General features: G+C 43.7%; 1 protein-coding gene across 1 annotated transcript in view; it reads left to right on the forward strand.

Moving 5' to 3' along the window:
- The window catches only part of LOC308690176 (NLR family CARD domain-containing protein 3-like), a 47,024-nt gene extending 44,410 nt beyond the window's left edge, over positions 1 to 2,614 (forward strand). The window contains exon 8 of the mRNA XM_081364504.1: positions 1 to 2,614. This exon is cut by the window's left edge and continues 335 nt beyond it. Coding sequence (XP_081220630.1) covers positions 1 to 201 — 201 coding nt within the window. The 3' untranslated portion in view covers positions 202 to 2,614.
- The last annotated feature ends 20,917 nt before the right edge of the window (positions 2,615 to 23,531 follow it).

A 23,531-nucleotide genomic window follows, 5' to 3' on the forward strand; every position in this document is an offset into this window, starting at 1 on the left:
ACTAAACTCCCTGTAACGCCCATCAGCTGGAGAACAGGAGTGAGGAGAACAGGAGTGTGTGTGGATCACAGTGCAGGAACTCTGTCCTTCTACAGCGTCTCTGATACACTGAGCCTCATACACACAGTCCAGACCACATTCACACACACACTCTATCCTGGGTTTGGGGTTGGTTCTGGATCATCAGTGAAACTGTGTTGATGAATGAGAATAGCCTGATGAGAGACTCTACCCATAATGCTTTGAGCTCATGATAAATCAGTGACAGTGAGATGTTCTAGAGTCTCTTATTGTCTCTTCATTACATTAATAACACAGCTGAACTTCTGTCAGTGAAATAAAGAGAAACAGACAATGATACACAGAGAAGAGAGAGGAAATATGAGACACAATGAGACTCACTGAAACATGTCTGGATGATACGAGCAAAACTAGACTTTCAACTCTAAACTCAGTTTAAGACATTCAGAGATGTTTTATCTCAACTTCTCCATCTGTTCATAACATGTGTAGAGACCTAGAAAAAATGTTTTGGGTTTTCTAAATGTATACCTGTCACTTATCTTCTTTATAAATAAGATAATTTAATTATTTGCATTTGGGCCAGAAATTGTATTCATCCGCAAACAAAGTGTTGATGGACTTTTGTTTTTTTGTCTCTAATGTTCATATGAGACATGTTTATAAAAGTTTTTTTTTCCAAATATGTGTGTGTAAATGAAAACAAATCATAAATGGTTTCATTTAATTGGGTTTTCTGAGAGCGTCAGTCTGACGATGAGAACTGTGGACTTTGACCTCTGGAAAAGTTCGGTGTGCAGGGGATGAGAGAGGAAATGCAGTTTTTTTCTTCTCTCGCTCTCTCGCGGATGAGTTGCAGTTCGGCTGACAGACAGCTGAGAGAAATCAATGTTCATGGACATTTTTGAGTGCCGTTTGGTGATGAACGTTAGCGCGAAAGATTGGTGTGAACTGTGAAAGTGTCACAAATAAGTTTGCAGCACGAAAAAACGAACATTTCGAGAGAGTTCGGTGAGAGACATTTCCGTTTCGCGTGAGGAGGAGATCTAGCACGAGGATCACACGTGAGAGAATCCCTGTTATTTTCTATCTTTATGTTGATTTGTTTTATTAGATTTAGATTGTGAAATCACCCGGAAGATTATTCCCGAGTTTAATTTCTTGAGTGCAGTGTTGCAGTTTAAGTTATAATAAGTTTGTAAGTCGTTTGAAATCCGGAAGAAAATACCCGTGTTTTATTTGGTTAATTTTGGGTATAAGCTTTGCAGTGGTCTATCTAGTTGAGAGTGCACGTGTGTGTTTATTTTTCTTTAACACTGAGAGATCGTCTGAATCGGGAGATCTATGTTGATTTTCGCGGTGGCATCCAACCAATTCGAGGAGGGAGGAGTTCATTGAGATCCACTCAAGCGTCGTGGTGGGACGTGTCATCATGGATGCTGTTTATCATCTCGGCGAGGAGTAAGGATTCAAGGTTACTTTTCTACAACTGGAATTCTTGTTGTCCTGATTCGTGAGTAGCCTACTCTGGTTTTGCATCAAAGAGCTCCAACTAGCGCGCCATCTGTGTACTGAAAATCCCAGCTGGGTAAATTTTGAGTATTGCACTGACAATTTATTTTATTCTTTTTTGGGGTTATATTGATTCATTGTTGTGACTCTGTGAATTGAATTATTTGGTAATTCAAAGAGAAACAAAAGAGAAAAGAGTTCCGGAGAAGAATAAATACATGTTTATTGATCTGCCATAATTTTGTGTGATTTCCTGTGGAAAGAACTGAGTTGTTAATAGGTTTTTTTTTTTATCTAGCCTAACAGTAAACACAGTAGGGGTTTATTTATTTATTATTTTCAGAAAAGAAGAAACATAAATCTGACACTATTGAGTGAAAATCTGACAATCTGGGTTAATGTTGTACTGTGACTGAAGAGAATGTGCCTTTACCGGGGTAGTGGGTAAATTCAAGATCCCCTAGACAGATTTCTAACTTGTGAGCCATAAGATTCTACCCGGCGGGAGGGCTACACATGATTCACACACACACACACACACACACACACACACACACACGGAACATGATTTGGGGCATGATTCCTCTGCTGTGGGTTATGTGTGTGTTATTAAACATGATTCATCTGCTTTGGGTTATGTGTGTGTGTTATTAAACATGATTCATCTGCTTTGGGTTATGTGTGTGTTATTAAAGACGCTTCTGCTGTAATATATTGAATACTGTACTAAACTGTTTGTGGGGGTTTCTGGATTGATCTTTATCTTTTTATTATTAATCTTGTTTTCTCTCTCTCTTATTTTCTCTCTCTATTGCTGTGATAATAAGACATATTCAAGAGAATGAATCAATATGACTGTTCGATAGAAGGATTGGACTGTAATAGGTGATGGTTTATTATTTCTGGCTTTCCTCAATGGGGTGTCGATCAGAACACACTGGATTGAATCAGTTCCATGCAAAGGTGGTTTATTGTTGACAGTTTTGGCTATGCACAACACAGCAGTACACAGGTTGCTCAAAGTATTTAGATGTGCGTGTTTGTGGTCTACAAAGGGAAAGAAATAAAGATATATATATTAACAAATGTCTCTAGTATTATTATACAAACATTACTTCCAAATCTACATTTCTCAAATAAAGAATTATCAGGTTCGATTCTATATTAAATAAAGAAATCCATATACAAGCAATGAAAATATGCAACACCGCCACCCGGTGGTCAGAAATGGCATAACATTCAAAACTGAAACTAAATCTGAGGTAATTTAAATGAACGGCACATAATCATAAAGATCGCGTCCTTAAACTCGAAATAACAAGAGTTTCAAATACTAATATAACGATCACACATACATATGTACAATCAAACACTGGGTGCAATATAAATATGATAAATTGCAAGTAATATCGAACATAAACGGCACATTCGCGAGCCCTCAACCTCACGCGATTAACGGATTCATCTCTCTTAAACATGCATCACTTTATGAAAGTATGACATCAAGGCTTTACAGCTCCTTAACAAGTATTGATCACCAAACTAGGTAAACAGTCAACTTACATATATTTATTGACGCACTTTCACACACAGTCTTGCTTGTACGGTCCGGCGCTCATACAGTCCCGCTCTCTGCTCATGATGACTGACAGTAAGTAGCGCATGCGCACATGACTCGGTCTTTCCAACACAGCCGCCCCCAAATTTGGTTACAAATTTGCTCCATTGAAAGGCCGACACTATATGGACTACCGTTGGTCACTAGTGTGGCTTTTATCACCTTCATCTCGGATCTCTGGAAGAACAATCAGTCGAGCGATGGGTCTTGTGTAGACTTTGTCCTTAATCTGCACCTCGACTGTTCGAACTCGATTATCAGCCCCAGGAAAGACATTAAGTACTCTCCCGATCTGCCAGAATGAACGGGGTAACTGAGGGTCAACAAGCATGACAACTGTCCCGGGTTTGATGTCTACTGATGGATTCTGCCACTTTCCCCTGGCCTGCATGTCAGGTAAATAATACTTTATGAAGGCCGTCCAGAATCTGTCAGACAATACTTGTGAATGCCTCCATCTCCGTCTTCCTAGGAGCTCAGACACTGGATATATGACTTGGGGTAGGGACCCATCTGGCCGCCCCATTAGAAGGCAGTTTGGGGTGATCGGATCCGCATCAGCAATGTCCGCTGAAACGTAACCAAGAGGTTTGGAGTTGAGGATGGCCTCAATCTCTATGAGGACAGTTCGAAGCACTTCTTCAGTTACTGATTCTGAGCCCAGGGTCGTATAAAGTGCGGCCTTTACCGAACGAATCTCGCGTTCCCACACCCCTCCAAAGTGTGGAGCAGCTGGAGGATTGAAATGAAAGCTAATTTGTTGCTTCGCTAGCTGCTGTTGCAGATCACCACTGAGCTGACTGAAGGCTTCTTTAAGCTCTCTCTCACCACCTCGAAAGTTGGTGCCTTGGTCCGAATATAACTCTGCAGGTTTCCCACGGCGACCTATAAACCGACGTAGTGCCATGAGAAAGGCATCACTATCTATAGATGTCAGCACCTCAAGGTGCACTGCCCGGGTGGTCAAGCACTTAAATAAAAGTCCCCACCGCTTCTCCGTCCGACGACCTATTTTGACCAGAAGAGGCCCAAAGCAGTCCATTCCGGTTGAATGAAAAGCAGGCTTGAACAACCGAAGTCGTGGTGGAGGGAGATCAACCATCTTCTGGGAGGCTGGCTTTGACCTCCATTTACAGCAATCAAGACATGTTCGCTGGTGCTTTCTCACTGCCTCTCTCCCTTTCAGTATCCACACATTTCGACGGAGCTCCGCAAACACTCGCTCTGGTCCTGGATGGCAAAGGCGAGCATCATATTCCTTTATGAGTAGCTGAGTGTTAGGGTGACTGGAATCCAACACGATAGGGTGTACTGTGTTTGGGTCCAATCCTTCCACCCGCCTTAATCGTCCTCCAACCCGTATTACCTCACTGGTTCTGTCGAACTCTGGGGAGAGACAAAGTAAGCGGCTGCTAGGACGAACAAGCTTACCACTCTTCAACAGATGGTAGTCTTCATGGAAACTATCCATCTGGACCTGTCTCAGCGCGGTCAGTTCTGCCTTCTGGTAAGCACTGGCTGGAGGAGAGCCACTTTGTTCTGCCGCCCCGTGCAACTCCTGTGCTACTGCTTCGACCAAGTCTTTCAAGCTACTAAACTTACTACCATCTACTGTCACTGGTGCTGAGTTAATCACGCCACAGAAGGCACTTCGCTTTAATTCCGTAGCGTCATCAGGCACTAATCTGTGCATAACTGGTGGTGCTGGCCAAGTACTCTGAGGTTGGAGGAGGAATTTTGGCCCTTGGATCCACCGATTGGGTTCAATAAGGTCCTTCAGGCTCTTACCACGGGTTAGATCATCCGCAGGGTTCCTGACAGAGTCAATGTAATTCCACCCTTTAAGGTCAGTCAATTCTTGAATCTCTGCCACCCTAGTACCCACGAACACCTTGAAGCGGCAGGATTCGGAATGTAACCAGTGGAGGACAGTTGTTGAATCTGTCCAGAAAGTGACCTTCTGGATCTTCAAGGTGAGCTCATTTTCAGCCAGCTTGGCCAACTGCGCTCCTATTAGAGCAGCACAAAGCTCCAGTCTAGGAATTGAGCACTGCTTACGTGGGGCAACACGTGATCGGGCCATGAGAAATGAAAGGTGTACCTTCCCGCATGGATCTTCTGAGCGAAGGTAAGCGACTGCCCCATAAGCCTTTTCAGAAGCATCGGTGAAGATATGGATTTCCCGAGTGACCTCTGAGTTGTCCATGCTGGATGGAATGTAGCACCTAGGGAGTACTACAAGAGGTAAGTACTGAAGCTCAGCTTCCCACACCTTCCATGCCTGCTGAAGATCATCGGGAAGTTGTGGATCATCCCAGTTCCTGTTCTTAATCCAGAGCTGTTGAACAATCACCTTGGCCCGTGTGGTGAAAGGAAGAATGACACCAAGGGGGTCATACTGACTTGCTAACACACGATATATGTTCCGCATCGTCAGAGCACTGTAAGTAACGGGTCTATGCTTAAATCCTAGGTGGTCCGACTCACAGTGCCAATTCAGTCCCAAAGTGGATTCACGTGGGTCTTCCTTATTATGTGAAAGCCACAGCTCTAGCTTGGGAGATCTGGCTTCTGGTGGCAAGTGACTGACGACTTCTTGCGCGTTGCTGGCCCATTGACGGATATCAAACCCTCCGGAAGCTAGCAGCTTACGAAGTTTGTCTAGTAACTGCCGTGCCTCTTGAGCAGATGGGAAGCTCTGTAGACAGTTATCCACATAAAAGCAGCGTTCCACGGAATGTCTCACATCTTCATCCGCTGTGCTGTGCGATGAGACATGTCTTTGGAGGGCGTAGGATGCACAGCAGGGACTGCACGTGGTTCCGAACGGCAGCACCTGCCATTCATAGATGTCAGGGGGATCGCCGCGTCTCATGCCACGCCAGAGAAAGCGCAGGAGGGGCTTGTCCTCAGGTAAGAGCAGAACTTGGTGGAACATTCCACGTATATCACCGCTGATAGCCACACAATGCTCCCTGAAACGAAGTAGAACACCTAACAGAGAAGGGCTCAAGGTTGGACCAGGCATCAAGGAATCATTAAGGTTTAGTCCTTTATATTGGAAAGAGCAATTGAACACAATACGGTCCTTATCATTGTGGCTGACTAAGTGGTGCGGGATATACCAGGTCTCTCCTGCCATAGTGCTTGCAGCAGCTGAGAGTTTGGTAACTGCTCCATTCAGTTCTAGCTTTTCAATTTCAGCATTGTATACAGCTGCTTTCTCTGGATTTTGGGTCAGTCGTCGTTCCATACTCCGGAGACTTGGAACCACAGCCTCTTTCGGAGCACAAAATGAGGGTGAATCCTTTCTGCGCAACAAGGGTGTCACGTAGCGTAAGATTCCATTCACCTCCACGCGAGTTGTCCTGGTCTCTAAGAGGTTAATGGCATCCTGGTCCTCCCTGGACCTTGTCACCTGCTTTTCACAACGGAAAGGCAAAACATCAAGTTGCCATAGCCTTTCAACATCTCTTTTGAGTTCTAGTTCCGCAGGGGTGAGAGACAGGAAAAGGCACTGCTGTGGCTGCAACTTGGTCTCCAAGATCTTGGCTGGTCCCTGCAGTGTCCATCCTAGCCTTGTCTTTATGGCGGCCGGACCACCAAGTGGACCAATTCGGACAGGTGCAATTGGTGTGATTAGATGGGTGTTGTCAGCTCCGATGAGAAGTAAAGGACTCACTCTTTCAAAGGCCTGCAAGGGGAGATCCTTAAGATGCTTGTACTTCTCCAACAAACTGACAGGATAGGAGTAATCGGCCAGACCAAGACGTTTCGCCGTGAATGCTGCATTGATCTTAAAGGTCCTCTGTGGTTGAGTGGCAGGAGATATGTGGAAGGTAACCGTGGTACCACTGATGGTCTGCACATCTTGGCGGATGGTCCGCAAGGCTATGTTTTCGGCTTGACCTTGTATACCAAGCTCATGGGCGGCATCAGGAAGAAGAATAGTGCGCTCGGACCCATCATCCATGACAGCATAGGTGTCGAGCGTCTTGCCTCCATAGCGCAGCAAGACCCGGATGACCTTTAGGAGAACACGCCTGCAGTCAGTGGGTCTGTCCAAGTACAGTCTCTCAGTGGTTGAACTAACAAGGCAGGAACCTTCTCTGGTACTCTTTGTGTTGACCTCATGCAAGATTTGTAAGTGCTTCCCTTTGCAGATGCTACAAGGCTTCTTGAGTGTGCACTGGGCTGCTTGGTGTGCACGACCACAGCGCCAACAACGATGATTGGTCTGGATCCATTCAATCATTTGCTGTTTATCAAAGGACTTAAAAGTGGGACATTGACTAAGATAATGGTCCTCGTTATCGCAGTAAGGACAAAAAGCTCTAGGTGGGAGTTTAGGTTTCTCCGCTTTAACTGGTCTAACTTGAGACGGTGCTGAGGGTATCTTTGTGGCAATGTCGTCCGCTCCATGAAGGATGGTAGCTGAACGGGCAGTGGGTTTGGTTTCTCTCCAGCGTTCTGGTCTCTGGCTCTTGTAACTGATCTGTGACTCACTGCTTTGACACCAGGCCTCATACTGGAGCCACTCAGAAAATTCACGAAGGTTATACACAGACCCAGGACGGTGGTACATCTGTCTTCGGAATCCTGATCTCATTTCAGCAGGTAACTTACTCAGCAGTCTCTCTACATGTGACCCACATCGAAGCTCGGCTTCACCTTCATCTCCAAGAGTTTCCAACATACCCACCAAAGCCCTAATCTGTAGAGCAAATTTGTCAAAGGCCTCAGTATCTCCTCGTCGGATATCTGGGGAATCCATCACTTTGGCAATCTTCTTGAGTGCCAACTTGTGAGGCTGGCCAAACCTTTCATTCAGAGCAGCCATAGTAGCAGAGTATGGAAATGGTGAATTGAGATAGGAATCTGCCACCAGACGAGCTTCGTCTAGCTTCAAATGATCCAGCAAGATTTGATACCGGAACAGTTCTGTGGCATCTGATGGTAGAAGGTTCTCAAGAGCTATCTTTAAACGAGTAAACTCACTGGGGTCCTTAGTACAAAAGTTGGGTATGGTTGGCACTGGACCTCGGTAGCTGGTTTCTTGTCTTACAGGATTCAGGTTAAAGGCATAAGGATCTCTGTGTACTAACTGTGGCCCTGTGGGTTGCTGGGACTGAGAACGCACCTGTGTAGGGTAATCTAAAGTCTCTCTAGGGGACTTGTACAATGTCCTGGAATGCCAGTGAGGAACAGGAGTATCTGCTTGGAGGCCCGGCATAGGAAGAGCTGTTCTCTGATAAAGATGGTGACTTGGGTTTTCAGGATGCTGCCAGGAAGGGAAATCATGGCCAGCACGTTCACCACACATGGTTGGTTGAATGTGTGATTTAGTAGGTGCCGCCGCTAAGATCTGATCTTTCATTATCTGAAGCTCACCCATCATTGTTCCCAGAATGTCTAACATTTTAGATTCACCTGTTGTAGCAGGAAGGGGCTGGTGTGGCTTTAGAGGTGGCGCTGTTGTGTAGTCTGTCTGGCGATGCTTACCATAGGTAGGTGGGGGCAAAGATGTAGACACCATGGAGTGTGAATGGTAGGATGCCGTTCCAGGATGTGGGAGGAGTCTATCCTGTGCAGGGAAAGATGTACTTGGCAATGGCGTGGACTGATGTTCTTCCCATGGCCGATGATATGGAGAAGACTGAGGATGGTGAACTGGCTGCACTGGAGTATAGATGGTGCTAGGTTGTTGCAGTTCAGTGTTATCCATTCCTTGGAAAAAAGGATCCCTTTCCCCGACTACAGACCATTCGTCCACTGTGTCCCATGGACCTTGACTTATGGGACTTGATACTCTGGTAGAAGGTGAAGGAACGTTCTCTGCAGCATCTCCAAGCCACTGTGTATGCTGTGTTGTGTGAGGCGATACCGGCTGACTGGCTGCTCTATGACGCACAGTTGTAAGGTCAAAGTCTTTAAGGTAGGCAGGAGGATGGACCTGACGTTTGGGTCTTACAATCTGTGCATGTGCTTCTTTAGGTTGCATACTGATACTGATCAATTATTTGTCCATGAGAAATGCCAGATCCGGCTCGAAGGACCATTTGTTCGATAGAAGGATTGGACTGTAATAGGTGATGGTTTATTATTTCTGGCTTTCCTCAATGGGGTGTCGATCAGAACACACTGGATTGAATCAGTTCCATGCAAAGGTGGTTTATTGTTGACAGTTTTGGCTATGCACAACACAGCAGTACACAGGTTGCTCAAAGTATTTAGATGTGCGTGTTTGTGGTCTACAAAGGGAAAGAAATAAAGATATATATATTAACAAATGTCTCTAGTATTATTATACAAACATTACTTCCAAATCTACATTTCTCAAATAAAGAATTATCAGGTTCGATTCTATATTAAATAAAGAAATCAATATACAAGCAATGAAAATATGCAACACCGCCACCCGGTGGTCAGAAATGGCATAACATTCAAAACTGAAACTAAATCTGAGGTAATTTAAATGAACGGCACATAATCATAAAGATCGCGTCCTTAAACTCGAAATAACAAGAGTTTCAAATACTAATATAACGATCACACATACATATGTACAATCAAACACTGGGTGCAATATAAATATGATAAATTGCAAGTAATATCGAACATAAACGGCACATTCGCGAGCCCTCAACCTCACGCGATTAACGGATTCATCTCTCTTAAACATGCATCACTTTATGAAAGTATGACATCAAGGCTTTACAGCTCCTTAACAAGTATTGATCACCAAACTAGGTAAACAGTCAACTTACATATATTTATTGACGCACTTTCACACACAGTCTTGCTTGTACGGTCCGGCGCTCATACAGTCCCGCTCTCTGCTCATGATGACTGACAGTAAGTAGCGCATGCGCACATGACTCGGTCTTTCCAACAATGACAGTTTGTTGATCAATTCCTGTGTGAATGAAGGATCTCATGATTCTCTGTAGAAACTGATCATACTGTAAACACTTGATCAGTTATTGTAATATAATCCAGTTTACTCTAAATAAACCTCCTCCTGAACAGAACTGAATTACAGACTGTCACGGTATCAAATGAGGAGAAGGATTTGCAGGTTAACAGTGTTTAATAAAAACATAAAACTCACAGCCGTACACAAAATGATAATCCAAACAGGTGACACAGAGAAGGCAACAGAACAACCAGTGACATCAAACAATGAACCAGCAAAAGACACACACAAAGACACAGCTTATATATGCAGGTTAATGGGAAACAGCTGGTGACAAATGATCAATGATTAACAGACAGGAGTATGGGAAATGCAGTTCATGAGGGGAAGAGACATCTGGTGGCAACTCAGGGAACAACACTAATACAATACAATAAACACAAAACACAGTCTCACACTGTGACACAGACTTGCTGTTATTGATAAGATGTCTTATCTTGAAGTATACAGAAAATAAACTTTTCTTTATTAATTCATACACTGATTTGACATGTATATTTAACTTGTTAACAACATTTGTAGTTATTTGCATATTAATACTGTAATATCTGGTATAAATGGTTTCTCCACCCAAACATTACAGTTTTGCCTATTAGACAGGATCTCACACTCTTTCATTGCCAGTTATTAATATTTTCTAGGATGCAAAAGAAAAACATCATCATGTGAACAGGACTTTTATTTTGGTCTGGGTGTGTGATGTCATCAGGCTGCGCCGCTCCTGCGTCTGTTGTGATCAGTGGGTAAGCGTTTCATATTACTTTGAAGGTACCCCCGGGAGCCGCCATTGGCTAACAAGCCTTCACCTGCTGTTAGCATCCCATTGACTCCCATTCATTTTGGCGTCACTTTGACAGCGAATAACTTTACATCTGAGGCGTTTAAAGACTCCATTTGTCCATGGTTTATTTCTAAAGAAACACGACAATGTATAAAAGGCTCCATTACCTTGTATCTTACGTTATGCCCCCGTAGAAGCAGTTTTTGTAAAAGTAGGCTAACGATTGCGTCATAACCACGCGACTCTCTGGAAATTACCGTAGAGACAGGAAGAGAAGCTCGCATGCAATCGGGGGGACGTGGAGGCATAAAGTCCGATAAAGTCAAGGGAGAAGGCCATAGAGAGTCATGACGTTGCTCCTGCTCCTAGCTCATGGACAGATTCTACTCACGCTTTCCATCTCTGCAAGATTCGGAAGGGAATGGTTCAGATTTCGTTTGGCACAGCTACTAGAAAACTTACAACTGTCAGGCAGGCTGCTCACGTCACATCCACGTCGTCAAGCTCAGTTTGAGTCTGCGCAGTACGCTTGGCAATCAGGAAATGAGGGCTTCTAATGTGCTTCACTTCTCTCCGTTGAAACCTATGGGGTCACTGTGTCCAGTTTATATACTGTCTATGGTTGTGATTCGGCTGCCGAAAGGTTTGTGTTTTTACGCATGTAAAGTGTTTAAATCAATGCAAACCATTCAGTCAATTCAATTGTTTTTACACACGCGAATTCTCCTCATTCAAATGAGCGTATTGAACTGGTATGGGTGCTGGAAGAGGTCAAAACTGATTTTAAGACTATTTTCTGCTATTTTCCATTTTATTAGCACACAAATAATACAATTTCATGAATTTTTAAAAACATGACTTTTAATTTTGTTTATTTTTTATTATTTTAATGTTTGTAGGCCTAAATATGATTTACATTAATTATTACATCATTTATTCATGTTCATATTAATGTTAATTATTATTCATCATTAACTTGTTTACATTTTTAGTGTTAATTTTTATGTTTTATATATATGATACATTAATTATACTTTATTAATTAATGTTAATTACATTTGATATTAATGTTAATTGTCATACATACATTTTATGCATTTTTATTGTTGATTTTAATGTTTGTATATGTATATATATAGTATTCATTAATTATTATACATTATGTATTAATGCAATTAATGTTTATTTATTTATTTACTTGCATGTTTCATGTTAATGTAAATGACAAATATGACACAGGCTTTTGATCTGTTAGTTATCATTGAATATCATATATGAGCTATAAAAACCTGATCTATGAAATATACATTCATACCTGATGTATGAAATACTCTAAACACACACACACACACACACACACACACACACACACACACACACACACACACACACACACACACACTCCTTCATTAATGTTGGTCAAAACACTGTAAAAGTGAATCAACACGCAGAAATGTTACAATTTTCTAAATCTAATAATCATTTGTTAATAAACAAGTATTCATTACTTCAATGATATCATTGATCTACATACATTTTTAGCAAACTGTGATTTTGAATTTGTACATTTCTGAAATGTATAACTTAGACAGTTTCCTCTGATATCAACACACACACACACACACAGAGAGTCAGGACTCAGTCTCCTCTGATATCAGATCACTGTAAACTGTAATATGGACTCGTGTATTTTCTGTAAAGCTGCTTTGAAATGATGTGTATTGTGAAAAACGCTGTACAAATAAATGTGAATTGAATTAAACGAGTTTTATCTTATAAATCTGTTACTTCTTCCTTCCACACACTGTCCCACCCACTCTCACACACATGGACTCTTGGGCTGCGTCCCAAACCGCATACTCAATGAGGAGGGACTTCATTTCAATAAGTACTTACTGAACGAACGCTAAAAGAGTCGGTACTATATAATATAGCCAGATCTCGTTAAGTGTGAATCATGGTATGAATCAGAGCCCGTCTACGGAGAGCCTTGGCACTTCCTATCAGCCCCATTGTATCGATCTTGGTTGCAGTTCCATTAGAATTCCACTGGAGGTGATCGCGGGCGAGTGCAGACTGAATGGGAGTCTATGGGGCTAGACGGCTAAATGTGTCTCTTTCACCCGATTGCCGTTGAGAAATCTGATTTTATTGTAGGTTTTGCAAGTTCAACATGGGTTATAGCTCGAAAGTTGAATGAACGAGTACTTATTTCTTTTCGATTTCTTACAGGTTGAGTTGTTGTTGCCCATAACATGCTAGCATTCTGCTAATGACGTCAGCATTCTGACGTCATTGACATTTTAAAAGACTTTTTAAACCAAATAAGTGACTCTAAAAAAATCTAACACCCAGCAATGTGTAATTTCTTTGCATCTCCTTTCAAATACAACATTCAAATTACTAGACAAAAAATTATATCCTGAGAAAAGTGGATTTTGAGGGGTTTTCGCCATAGACCTCCATTCATTCTGCACTCGCCTGCCCTATACGCTGATTTCACGCAGCCGCCATTTTGAAATCGAAAGTGAGGCTCCGGTGGGAAAAACCCCGGAAGTAAAGATAATTAACAATGCCTTTGGACTACCAACCTGAAGCTGCTGCCGCGATTTACACTATTGGATGTTAATATCCAATATATAATATGTATATAGTTCATTCCTGCTTCTTTTTTTACTTTTTGAATTATATATATATAAAAAAAAATTATATTTATTTATAAATGAATTTCACTGTATATAGTCTAAAGTATAAAAGAAATGTATGTACATTTTTAGAATTGGCACAACATCATTAAACACAACAATACGCCATCGCATTCATGACTCTCCTGTGATTAAAGGCGAGACTTCCGGTTTTCTTCCCACCGGAGCCTCGCTTTCGATTTCAAAATGGCGGCTGCGTGAAATCAGCGTATTACACATTTGCTGCGTTCCAAACTGCATACTTCCCTACTATTTAGTATGGGAAAAAGAGTAGGCGAGCGAAAAAGTATGTACGAATCCAAAAGAGTAGGCGAGAATTACCTGGGTGACGTACTAATTATCGCGAGATTCGGACTTAAGTGCGTTCGAATATGCCTACTTTCCTACTATATAGTAGGCGAAAACAGTACGTAAAGGAAGCAGTACGTTTGAAACATCAGTATTTACAAAAGAGTAGGCGAGAAGTTCCCGGATGGCTTACTGCTTCTGTCCAGATTTTTGAGTGCTTGACCGATGGATACTCTTCTATCCCAGGAGGCCACGCGAGAGGATACGTCATCGCAAACATCGCAGAGATCAGAGACGCGGGTGCTTCCAAATGTGAGTAAACACGGTTCCTTGTGTTGAAATCACATGTGTTGAACTACTGAGTGTAGAGTAAACTGTTGAATTGTTAAAGGTGTAAAGACGTTACACAGTATAGTATAGTTGATTTTGCTGTAAAAACACGTTTTATTATGTATAACGTTAGCTAAAGAGAGCTCCAGTAAAGACACGTAAGTTACGTCTCTAAAGTGGATTTACATAAACCATATACATCTTAAGACGCTTATTTTAAATGTCTATTTACAGTAAAATCTTGAAATATCACAACATGAAATAGACATCTGAGTGATGAATGTGTGCTATTATGTAGAACAAATCTATAAAGTAACTAACGTTAAACATAAGTTATCTATTTTATTTGTCCATTAGTAGTTGATAAATTGAGGAACATTTATGTTGGATAAAAAGTTAAAACAACCTCAACATGTAAATGTAGTGTTGAGCTCATAAATCACAGAGGTAATGTGAATCTTGTCTGGATGTTACAGGGACAGATGAACAGATGTGTGTTTATCCGGTGGAGTGGCTCATGAAGGCTTTGAGTGAGTATACAACTATCAAGAAATGAATAACAACTATTTAAATCTTAAGCTGTAGTTTATTTTAATTAATGTTTGTGCATTTTGTAGGATCTGAAATGTCAGCAGGCTGGTGTGAGCACTGAGGATGAGGAGCCCAAAGCTGAATCCTGGAGATGGTGCCATGGATGAGACCCTCCATCACTCCACCTGTCCTTACGAGACCCTTGATCACTCAACCTGCTCTTATTGCCTCAGATTGTGAAGCACAACACATCACGCAACAACCTCCGGCACGAGGGAACGGCTCACCTCTGGTCAGCTGATTCATCAGAATAAAGCTGCAGAATGGGAACTGCTGTGTTGAGATGGCAGAAGGATGTGGGGTTCAGCGCCTTTAGCCTACATACATGATGTAGTTTGAATAAAGCTTTGTTTCATGTGTTGACTTATGCATTTGTTTATTGTGTGATGGTGACTTTCATTCATTCTTTTACTAATTTATTAAAATTTCTCATTGTTGTCAGTAAATAAAATATAATTATTTAATTAAGGTTTTATTTAATTGTTTGAAAGAAAATGTAGATATGTTCATTATATACACATCTAGAGTGTATTCAATCATGCAGAGCTATGTCATATGACATACATTACATTTTACAAGTTTGTTTTATTGAATTATATCATTTTCAGTAAAAAGTTATATAATTAAGTATTGGTCAGCATTTATCGTTGTTGTTATTGTATGTTTTGGGGTGGGATAGCAATGCAATTCATTCTGAGGTAATATTAATTTTTAATAATAATGATACGTACATTTTTCGAGTATAAAATCAACAGTTCCCTTACGAGAACGTTCTCTCGTACTGCGTTGAAAACGCTTTGGGAAAACTCCTTTTCTCGAGAATATTGAAGCCTTTTTTTTAAAACGCATTGCTGCAGCACAAGCGAGAGCATCATGCTCGTGCGAGCTAGCTGATAGGCTGTGCTGCAGGCAACTGCACGAACCAATGGCGAGAGAGCAGAGGCGCGCGAACCAATCAGAGAGCTTGGCGCCCTGCCATACTCGAGCGCGCCAAATAGGGCGTGGCAGGAGAGTATAAATACAGAGAAATCTCGCCATAAAACAGATCTAATCTCCTTCAGCTTCGAGACTCACCTCTTCGCTGAAATCTCCAGAGAGAAGCCGCTCGTCGTGGAAAAGCCCTTCAGCGGAACAGCTTCGCGTCTTGGCAGATCATCATTGCATCGCCGGCTGAGCGTTTCCCTGTGGCATCCGACGAGTATCCTTTTTTGCTATCTCACAAAAGAGCAAATCGCTGTTTTCACAGCGCGCAAACGGCGTTGATTCAAATGCCTGTTTGTGAATCCTGCGGGGTCTCCCTGCATGTGTCTGACAGACACACACTGTGTGCTGTCTGCCTCGGTCCTGAGCACACCGAGTCAGCGCTCACTAAAGGCGGCTGTCCACACTGTGACAGCATGACCATGGCGGTTCTCCGGTCACGTCTCACCCTCAATACTTCAGAGGGCGAACCCGCTTCACTTCCGTCTTCGGCGCCCCACGAGCCCCGTAGGAAGAAGTGACGTGATCAGAGGATCCCTGAAAGCGGTGAGGTTGAAGAGCTCACGCCGGGTCTCTCCCCGCGTGCTTCGCCCTCCCCCCCATCTCCGGTTCTGTTCGCGAGGAGCGATCAACGCCCCTCTCTCGAAGCGGCGGGACTCGTTTCCTTTGGCGGATCCGCTGAGGAGGATGACGCAGTTTCTGTGGCGGCATCTGAGAGCGAGGAATGGTCGGGCTCTGCGGACCCCGCCCCTCCTCTCTGTGTGATCGTCCTGACACACGTGCGAGCATCGACGCCGAACTTTTCCGTGTCATGTCTCGCGCTGTCGACGAACTAGGACTCAACTGGCTTTCCCCAGCTGAACCTACAAGAGGCCGCCTCGACGAGTGGTACCTGCCGGGCCGCCAACAGGCCCCCCGTCAGCGCGCCGCCCCCTTTCTGCCAGAGGTTCACGAGGAGCTCACTAAAAGCTGGCGCGCGCCCTTTTCAGCGCGAACGCGCTCTTCAGCTTCTCATACTCTTAAAGCCGGCGAAACGATACCCGTTCCCCAAGCGCCAGGGGCCCAGGCCGAAGCTCACGCTCGACCACGAGCCTAAGAAGCCGTCCTAACCGACAGGAAGAGGGGTTCATGTCCCGCCGCGGCCGGACCAGCCCCGAAGATCGCTCGAACGCTTCTCACAGCCCCCTCTTCAGTTCAGGCGGCTGGAGTGGTTTTAAATGCAGAAATAGGGCCTGTTATTCGTCATGCACCTCTGCACACAAACGCTGTTTTAACAGCGACCCACAAAAAGCACAAATCGAGCAAAATTTCACTTTCATGTCTAGTCGAGCCCCCGTCTCCAGGTGCTCAGTCTTCAGATATGATCATACCTCTGGTTCATCGGGCTCTGGCATGGCAGGCCATACCCGGAGTCTCAGAGTGGGTAATGAACATTATAAAGCGCGGTTACTCGCTTCAGTTCTCCCGCAGACCACCACGCTTTCGAGCTGTTATTCAAACTTCGGTAAGGAGCACATTGTCTAACGTCCTCCGCACCGAAGTACAGGGTCTGCTGGCAAAGGGGGCTATCGAGAGAGTTCCCGCCGCACTAAGCGAGTCAGGGTTTTACAGCCGTTACTTCCTCGTTCTGAAGAAGGACGGCGGCTTAAGACCCATTTTAGATCTCAGACATCTGAACAAAGCCCTCATGACACGGCCGTTCAGAATGCTTACAACCAAACACATCCTGGCGCAAATTCACCCAGGCGATTGGTTCTTCTCAGTGGATCTAAAAGACGCGTACTTTCACATCCAAGTGAACCCCCACCACAGTCCATTCTTGAGATTCGCCTTCGAGGGGCAGACATACCAGTACACAGTTCTACCTTTTGGACTGGCACTGGCACCTCGTACGTTCACGAAATGCATGGATGCAGCTCTCTCCCCCCTAAGACAGCGGGGAATGCGCATCCTGAACTACCTCGACGACTGGCTCATTTTGACTCAGTCAGAGGCGGAGTCCAATACTCACAAAGCCTGGCTTCTCAGTCATCTGGAATGCCTGGGGCTCAGGGTGAACTTCTCCAAGAGTATTCTGTCACCCAGTCAACGTATCACGTTCCTGGGAACAGTTCTAGACTCCGTACTTATGAGAGCATGGCCCACATCAACCCGTGCTCTCTTGATCCAGCGGCTCGCCGCGTCGTTCACGAAGGGCGCTAATGTACCCCTTCGAACGTATCAGAGGATTTTGGGCCTTATGGCTTCGGCAGCTTCAGTACTCCAACTAGGCCTACTGCGCATGCGTCCTCTTCAGCTGTGGCTAGCACCTCGGGTACCCCCTCACGCTTGGCGTTCAGGTATCTTGAGTATCAGGGTGGACCAGCATTGCATTCTAGCACTGGCCCCCTGGATGAACGCCAGCTGGTATCAGCAGGGCGTAAGCATGGGAGTGGTCTCAGAAAGGAGGGTCATTTCGACAGACGCCTCCAACTCAGGTTGGGGAGCCCTGTACGAGGGCAGGCCTGCCTCCGGCCTCTGGTCGAGCTCGGAGAAACGCCTACACATAAACTGCCTCGAGATGAGAGCAGTTTTTCTAGCCCTAAAAACCTTCCTTCCACACCTGGCAGGACACCATGTCTTGGTCCGGACGGACAACATGTCAGTGGTGTCCTACATAAATCGCCAGGGCGGCCTCAGATCCCGCAATCTGTTCGCCATAGCTACTCAGCTGCTACTTTGGGCTCAGACCAATCTGCGCTCGCTCAGAGCAGCTCACGTGCCAGGCACGTTGAATATAGGAGCAGACATGCTCTCTCGGGGCAACGTTCCCCCAGAGGAATGGTCACTCCACCCCCAGACAGTTCTCCTATTATGGGAAGTCTTCGGGCAGGCAGAGGTAGACCTCTTCGCCTCAGAAGACAACTGTCATTGCCCAATCTTCTTTTCGAAGAAAAAGGACGCGCTGGCCCACGACTGGCCCAATCGTCCCCTTTACGCGTTTCCTCCGGTCTCGATGTTACCTCAGGTCATCGAACGGATCAGGAACACGGGGTGTGCGATCCTCTTGATAGCTCCTCTCTGGCGGTCCCAATCTTGGTTCCCAGAGTTGATGCAGCTGTCTGTTTCAGACCCTTGGCCAATTCCTCTGAGGAGCGACTTATTGGCTCAAGCGAACAGAAAGATTTGGCACCCCCGTCCCGACTTGTGGGCCCTTCATGCTTGGCCACTCAACGGTTACCCCAGGACCTCCCAGAGGGTGTCCTGAATACTATTCTGGAGGCTAGAGCTCCGTCTACCAGACGCCTCTACCACCTTAAATGGTCAGTGTTTTCCAGCTGGTGTCAGGCTCGAAACCTCGACCCGTACACTTGTGAAGTGCCAATGGTTCTTTCCTTTCTCCAAGAGATGTTGGACGCGGGACGTTCCCCGTCCACACTCAAAGTATACGTGGCAGCCATCGCGGCTTTTCACGTCTTGGTGGCTGGTTCCTCTTTGGGAAAATGCGACCTTATTGTTCGCTTCCTTAAAGGAGCAAGGAGGCTCAACCCGCCTCGGCCGCCCTCAGTACCGGCCTGGGATCTTTCCCTGGTTCTACGGGCCCTTAAAGGACCTCCCTTTGAACCTTTACGGTCGACGGACCTAAAGTCCCTTTCCCTGAAAACCGCTCTGTTGCTGGCACTGGCGTCAGTCAAAAGAGTAGGGGACTTACATGCGCTTTCTATAAGCGCTTCCTGTCTTGAGTTTGGCCCTAACGACTCTAAAGTCCTTTTGAAGCCAAGACATGGTTATGTGCCTAAGGTGCTCTCTACTCCGTTCAGAGCACAGGTAATTTCGCTGTCAGCTCTCCCAGCTTCGGGAGAAGACAGTGATGCTCACACGCTCTGCCCTGTTAGAGCGCTGAGAATATACTTGGAGCGTTCGGCCTCGTTTAGACAGTCTGAACAGCTCTTTGTCTGTTTCGGGGGCCGAACCAAAGGGTTGCCGGCCACGAAACTCACATTATCCAGATGGATAGTTGATGCTATTGCTCTAGCATACACCTCACTGGGCCTTCCTTGCCCCATGGGTGTCAGAGCTCACTCTACGAGAGGCATCGCCTCCTCGTGGGCTTGGACTAGTGGTGTCCCTATTGAAGACATTTGTGCGGCGGCAGGCTGGTCAGCTCCGTCCACATTTGCAAGATTTTATAACTTAGAGGTCCCTGCTTTACAAGCACGAGTTCTCTCCATCTAACCCTGGCTCTCTGGATCCAGGTTAATTCTCTAAGTTGTAAGGGAACTTTACATAGGCTGGCCTTTTTTGCCCTAGTCTATGTACACACTATATATCTTTAGGCCCGATATTCTGGTCTGTGGTATTCTGGCTACTTTTCCTATCCCGGGATTCCTGGATTAGAGTAGCCACGAGACTTAGCACGGCGTTTTAAAAAGTGTTCCCAAAGCGTTTTCAACGCAGTACGAGAGAACGTTCTCGTAAGGGAACGTACTTGGTTACTTACGTAACCTCGGTTCCCTTAGAGATAAGGGAACGAGTACTGCGTTGCCCTGCCGTGATATTCTCGAACATCAGGTATTTTCGTTCAGTCGATTAGACCTGTTTTATGGCGAGATTTCTCTGTATTTATACTCTCCTGCCACGCCCTATTTGGCGCGCTCGAGTATGGCAGGGCGCCAAGCTCTCTGATTGGTTCGCGCGCCTCTGCTCTCTCGCCATTGGTTCGTGCAGTTGCCTGCAGCACAGCCTATCAGCTAGCTCGCACTAGCATGATGCTCTCGCTTGTGCTGCAGCAATGCGTTTTAAAAAAAAGGCTTCAATATTCTCGAGAAAAGGAGTTTTCCCAAAGCGTTTTCAACGCAGTACTCGTTCCCTTATCTCTAAGGGAACCGAGGTTACGTAAGTAACCAAGTACGTTTTCCTCCAAAGGCGAGTCTTCGCACAACTGCCCTTTGTGCAGACATTACAAACGCTGAGGAAATCCGTTCTAGGTAGGGCTGTCGAGTTACTGATGTTATGAGATATGTAAAAAATCTCATTATGTATGCAAACCCATAATATATGTATATTATGGGTTTGCATACATAATATATTTTTTACACAGGAAAAAAAAAGAACCTACAAGGTTGAATATCTTAACAAGGTTGAATATCTTAATATATATTTTCTTAAATAATTCATTATAATACATTTAAAAAAATATTTTTTGGGGTATTTATAGGCCTAGGGATGAAACGACAGTTAAATTCAACAAGAAAAAGAGGAAAAAATAAAGCAGTTAGCCACTTTTGCTTGTGGATGAAAACGTTTGGATAACAAATTAACAACATATTCAAGAGATGACAATTTTGGGATTTCGTAATAAAAATAAATAATATCGTTAAGGATACAACGGTGGGTCACATTAGTAGGGTTAAATATAAGAACTTAAATCAACCCTAAATGTATTCACAAAATAAATGGGCAGCAGTTTCTTCAAAAAGTCCACAAAATGAGCAAGTTTAATCAATATCAAGATATTTACAGATAGATATTTAAACGTGTCACTCAAATCTTTTAAGTTGTTGCGCTTGTGATAACGCGTCGTAGGTCACATGATAACGTCAACATGGCAGATGTCCGGTTCGCATTCATACTCAACGAGATCTGGATATAAAGTACCTACTCTTTTAGCGCTCGTTGAGCAAGTACTTATTGAAATTAAGTACCTAGTCATTGAGTATGCGGTTTGGAACGCAGCCATTCTCTGGTATGAATGCGATCCGGACATCATCCGCCATGTTGACGTTATTATGTGACCTAAGTTCGTCTTCTTCTTATGGAGGCAGAATTGTCTCAAATATAATTCACACAAAAAACATGATTCACACACACGTAGACAATTGCACATGCATGAAACCTAATTCACGTACACGTGAAACGTACACAGAAAAAAAACATGCGCAAAAGATATATTCATAAAATACATTTCACAAATACAAAACACAATTCGTAGAAATTTGTAGTAATTTGTAGAATAGGATTTGTCCACCGGCAATGAAGAATCTGAGAAGGTGTAACTGTTGTGTTGTGTTTGTGGAAGAGAGAAAAAAAAGTCTACAAGTTTGCAACTCTTAAAACATCTCTCTCTGTGACTTCACATTCACTGATACTGTGACGAGTCTCTGATTGTGCCTGCTGTTGTCGACTGGTGGGTCTGGCTGGGAGACTCATCAGGAGAATGATATACACCTGTGCAGGGCTATCAAGAGAATGATGTACACCTGTATATAAGCTTAGGCTTTGAGAATGTTGAGTGTGCTTCGGAGAGCTCCAGTGCTGAGAGACGTTGTGAGACTTGTTTTCTCTCGTTTGTTTTGTTTTGGGTTTGATTTGATTATGTTTTCTTTTGTATTTACTTTGAGCTTGATTCTGTCTGACACTTTAACATCGTTTGTCAGACAGGAATTGTTATTTACTTTGTAATTGATTTCCCGTTTGACCTATCTTTTTACTTATGTTAAGAAAAACTTGTTGCAACCTTACCAACCTTTATTAAGTCCTCCACTTATTTGTCACGGCTTTGAGCCGGTCGTGACAATACACGTGTGTGGATATTCTCTACAACTACAGATTTCACTGTCACAGGCGTTCAGTTGATTTGCACCAAAAATACCTTCATATTGTTCCTCGTTCCTGCGATGCGAACACGCCAACATCCGGGAACTTCCACCAGTAGTTCTGTAGGAGCGATGAAGAGGTTCCTCCGGTAGTGTGGCCCGGGGCTGAAGCCTGAGAGCAGGTTATTCATGCAATTCTGCAGACTGGAGACGCTGCTGTGTAGTTATGAATGGAAGCCCGTTTCCACCACAGAATAAAAAAAAAACATTTTAAAAGATAATTGTGACTTTTTTAACCTCACTATTTCGAGTTTATATCTCGCAATTCTGACTTTATTTCCCAATTGCGTGTTATAAAGTCGAAAACTTTAAAATTAATAAACCCATGTACTTTTGTAAGGTATGTCATATTTGTACCAGACCTCAACACAGGCGATTAACGATTTCCACCGTTTCTCTCTACTGTAAATCAAGCAGCCTTTCACAAATACTGTGACTTATATTATATTAGAGTGACAGAGACTTTAAAAGGAACTGATTTTAATTATAATCACTTTAGCCTGATAACAATGTTAAATTAATTAAAATCAAGACTTCCAGTGATAAAAATTAAAGCTTACAATTTCCTCGTTTTCTTTTACTGTTCTGCACCCTTTTTTATTCAGACTTTATGTAGAAGGGCGAGTGGTTGATATTTATATAATAGGCCTATATTACAATATATATATGTATATATATAAATAATATTATTACACACACTCAAGGTACATCGAAGATATTCAAGATACAAACGTTGTATCAAATTGTTGCAAAATAATGTACACAAACATCTTCAATGTTTTATAACCCAATCCATACTTATTTTTTTTACATTAAGAACAGTATTTTAAATGGCCACAATATTTTTAAACTCAAAAAAATAAAATCTTTCATCATTTATAACATGATGCATAAATCTTATAATATTTAGTTTGAGGTTAATGATGAACATTTTCTGATACATTTGTTGGCATGGCTGTGCAGGATATTCATGTGAACACAGTAAAACATGCGCAGTGGCTGTTCAGTTCAGGCACTACATTACCCAGAATGCACCTGAGCAGGTGGCGGTCACACCTGTTGAACCGGGTTGAGAAGGAAGGTGAGAGCTGGA

Source organism: Scardinius erythrophthalmus (assembly GCF_964197995.2).
Source record: "Scardinius erythrophthalmus genome assembly, chromosome: 4".
Taxonomy (NCBI): domain Eukaryota; kingdom Metazoa; phylum Chordata; class Actinopteri; order Cypriniformes; family Leuciscidae; genus Scardinius; species Scardinius erythrophthalmus.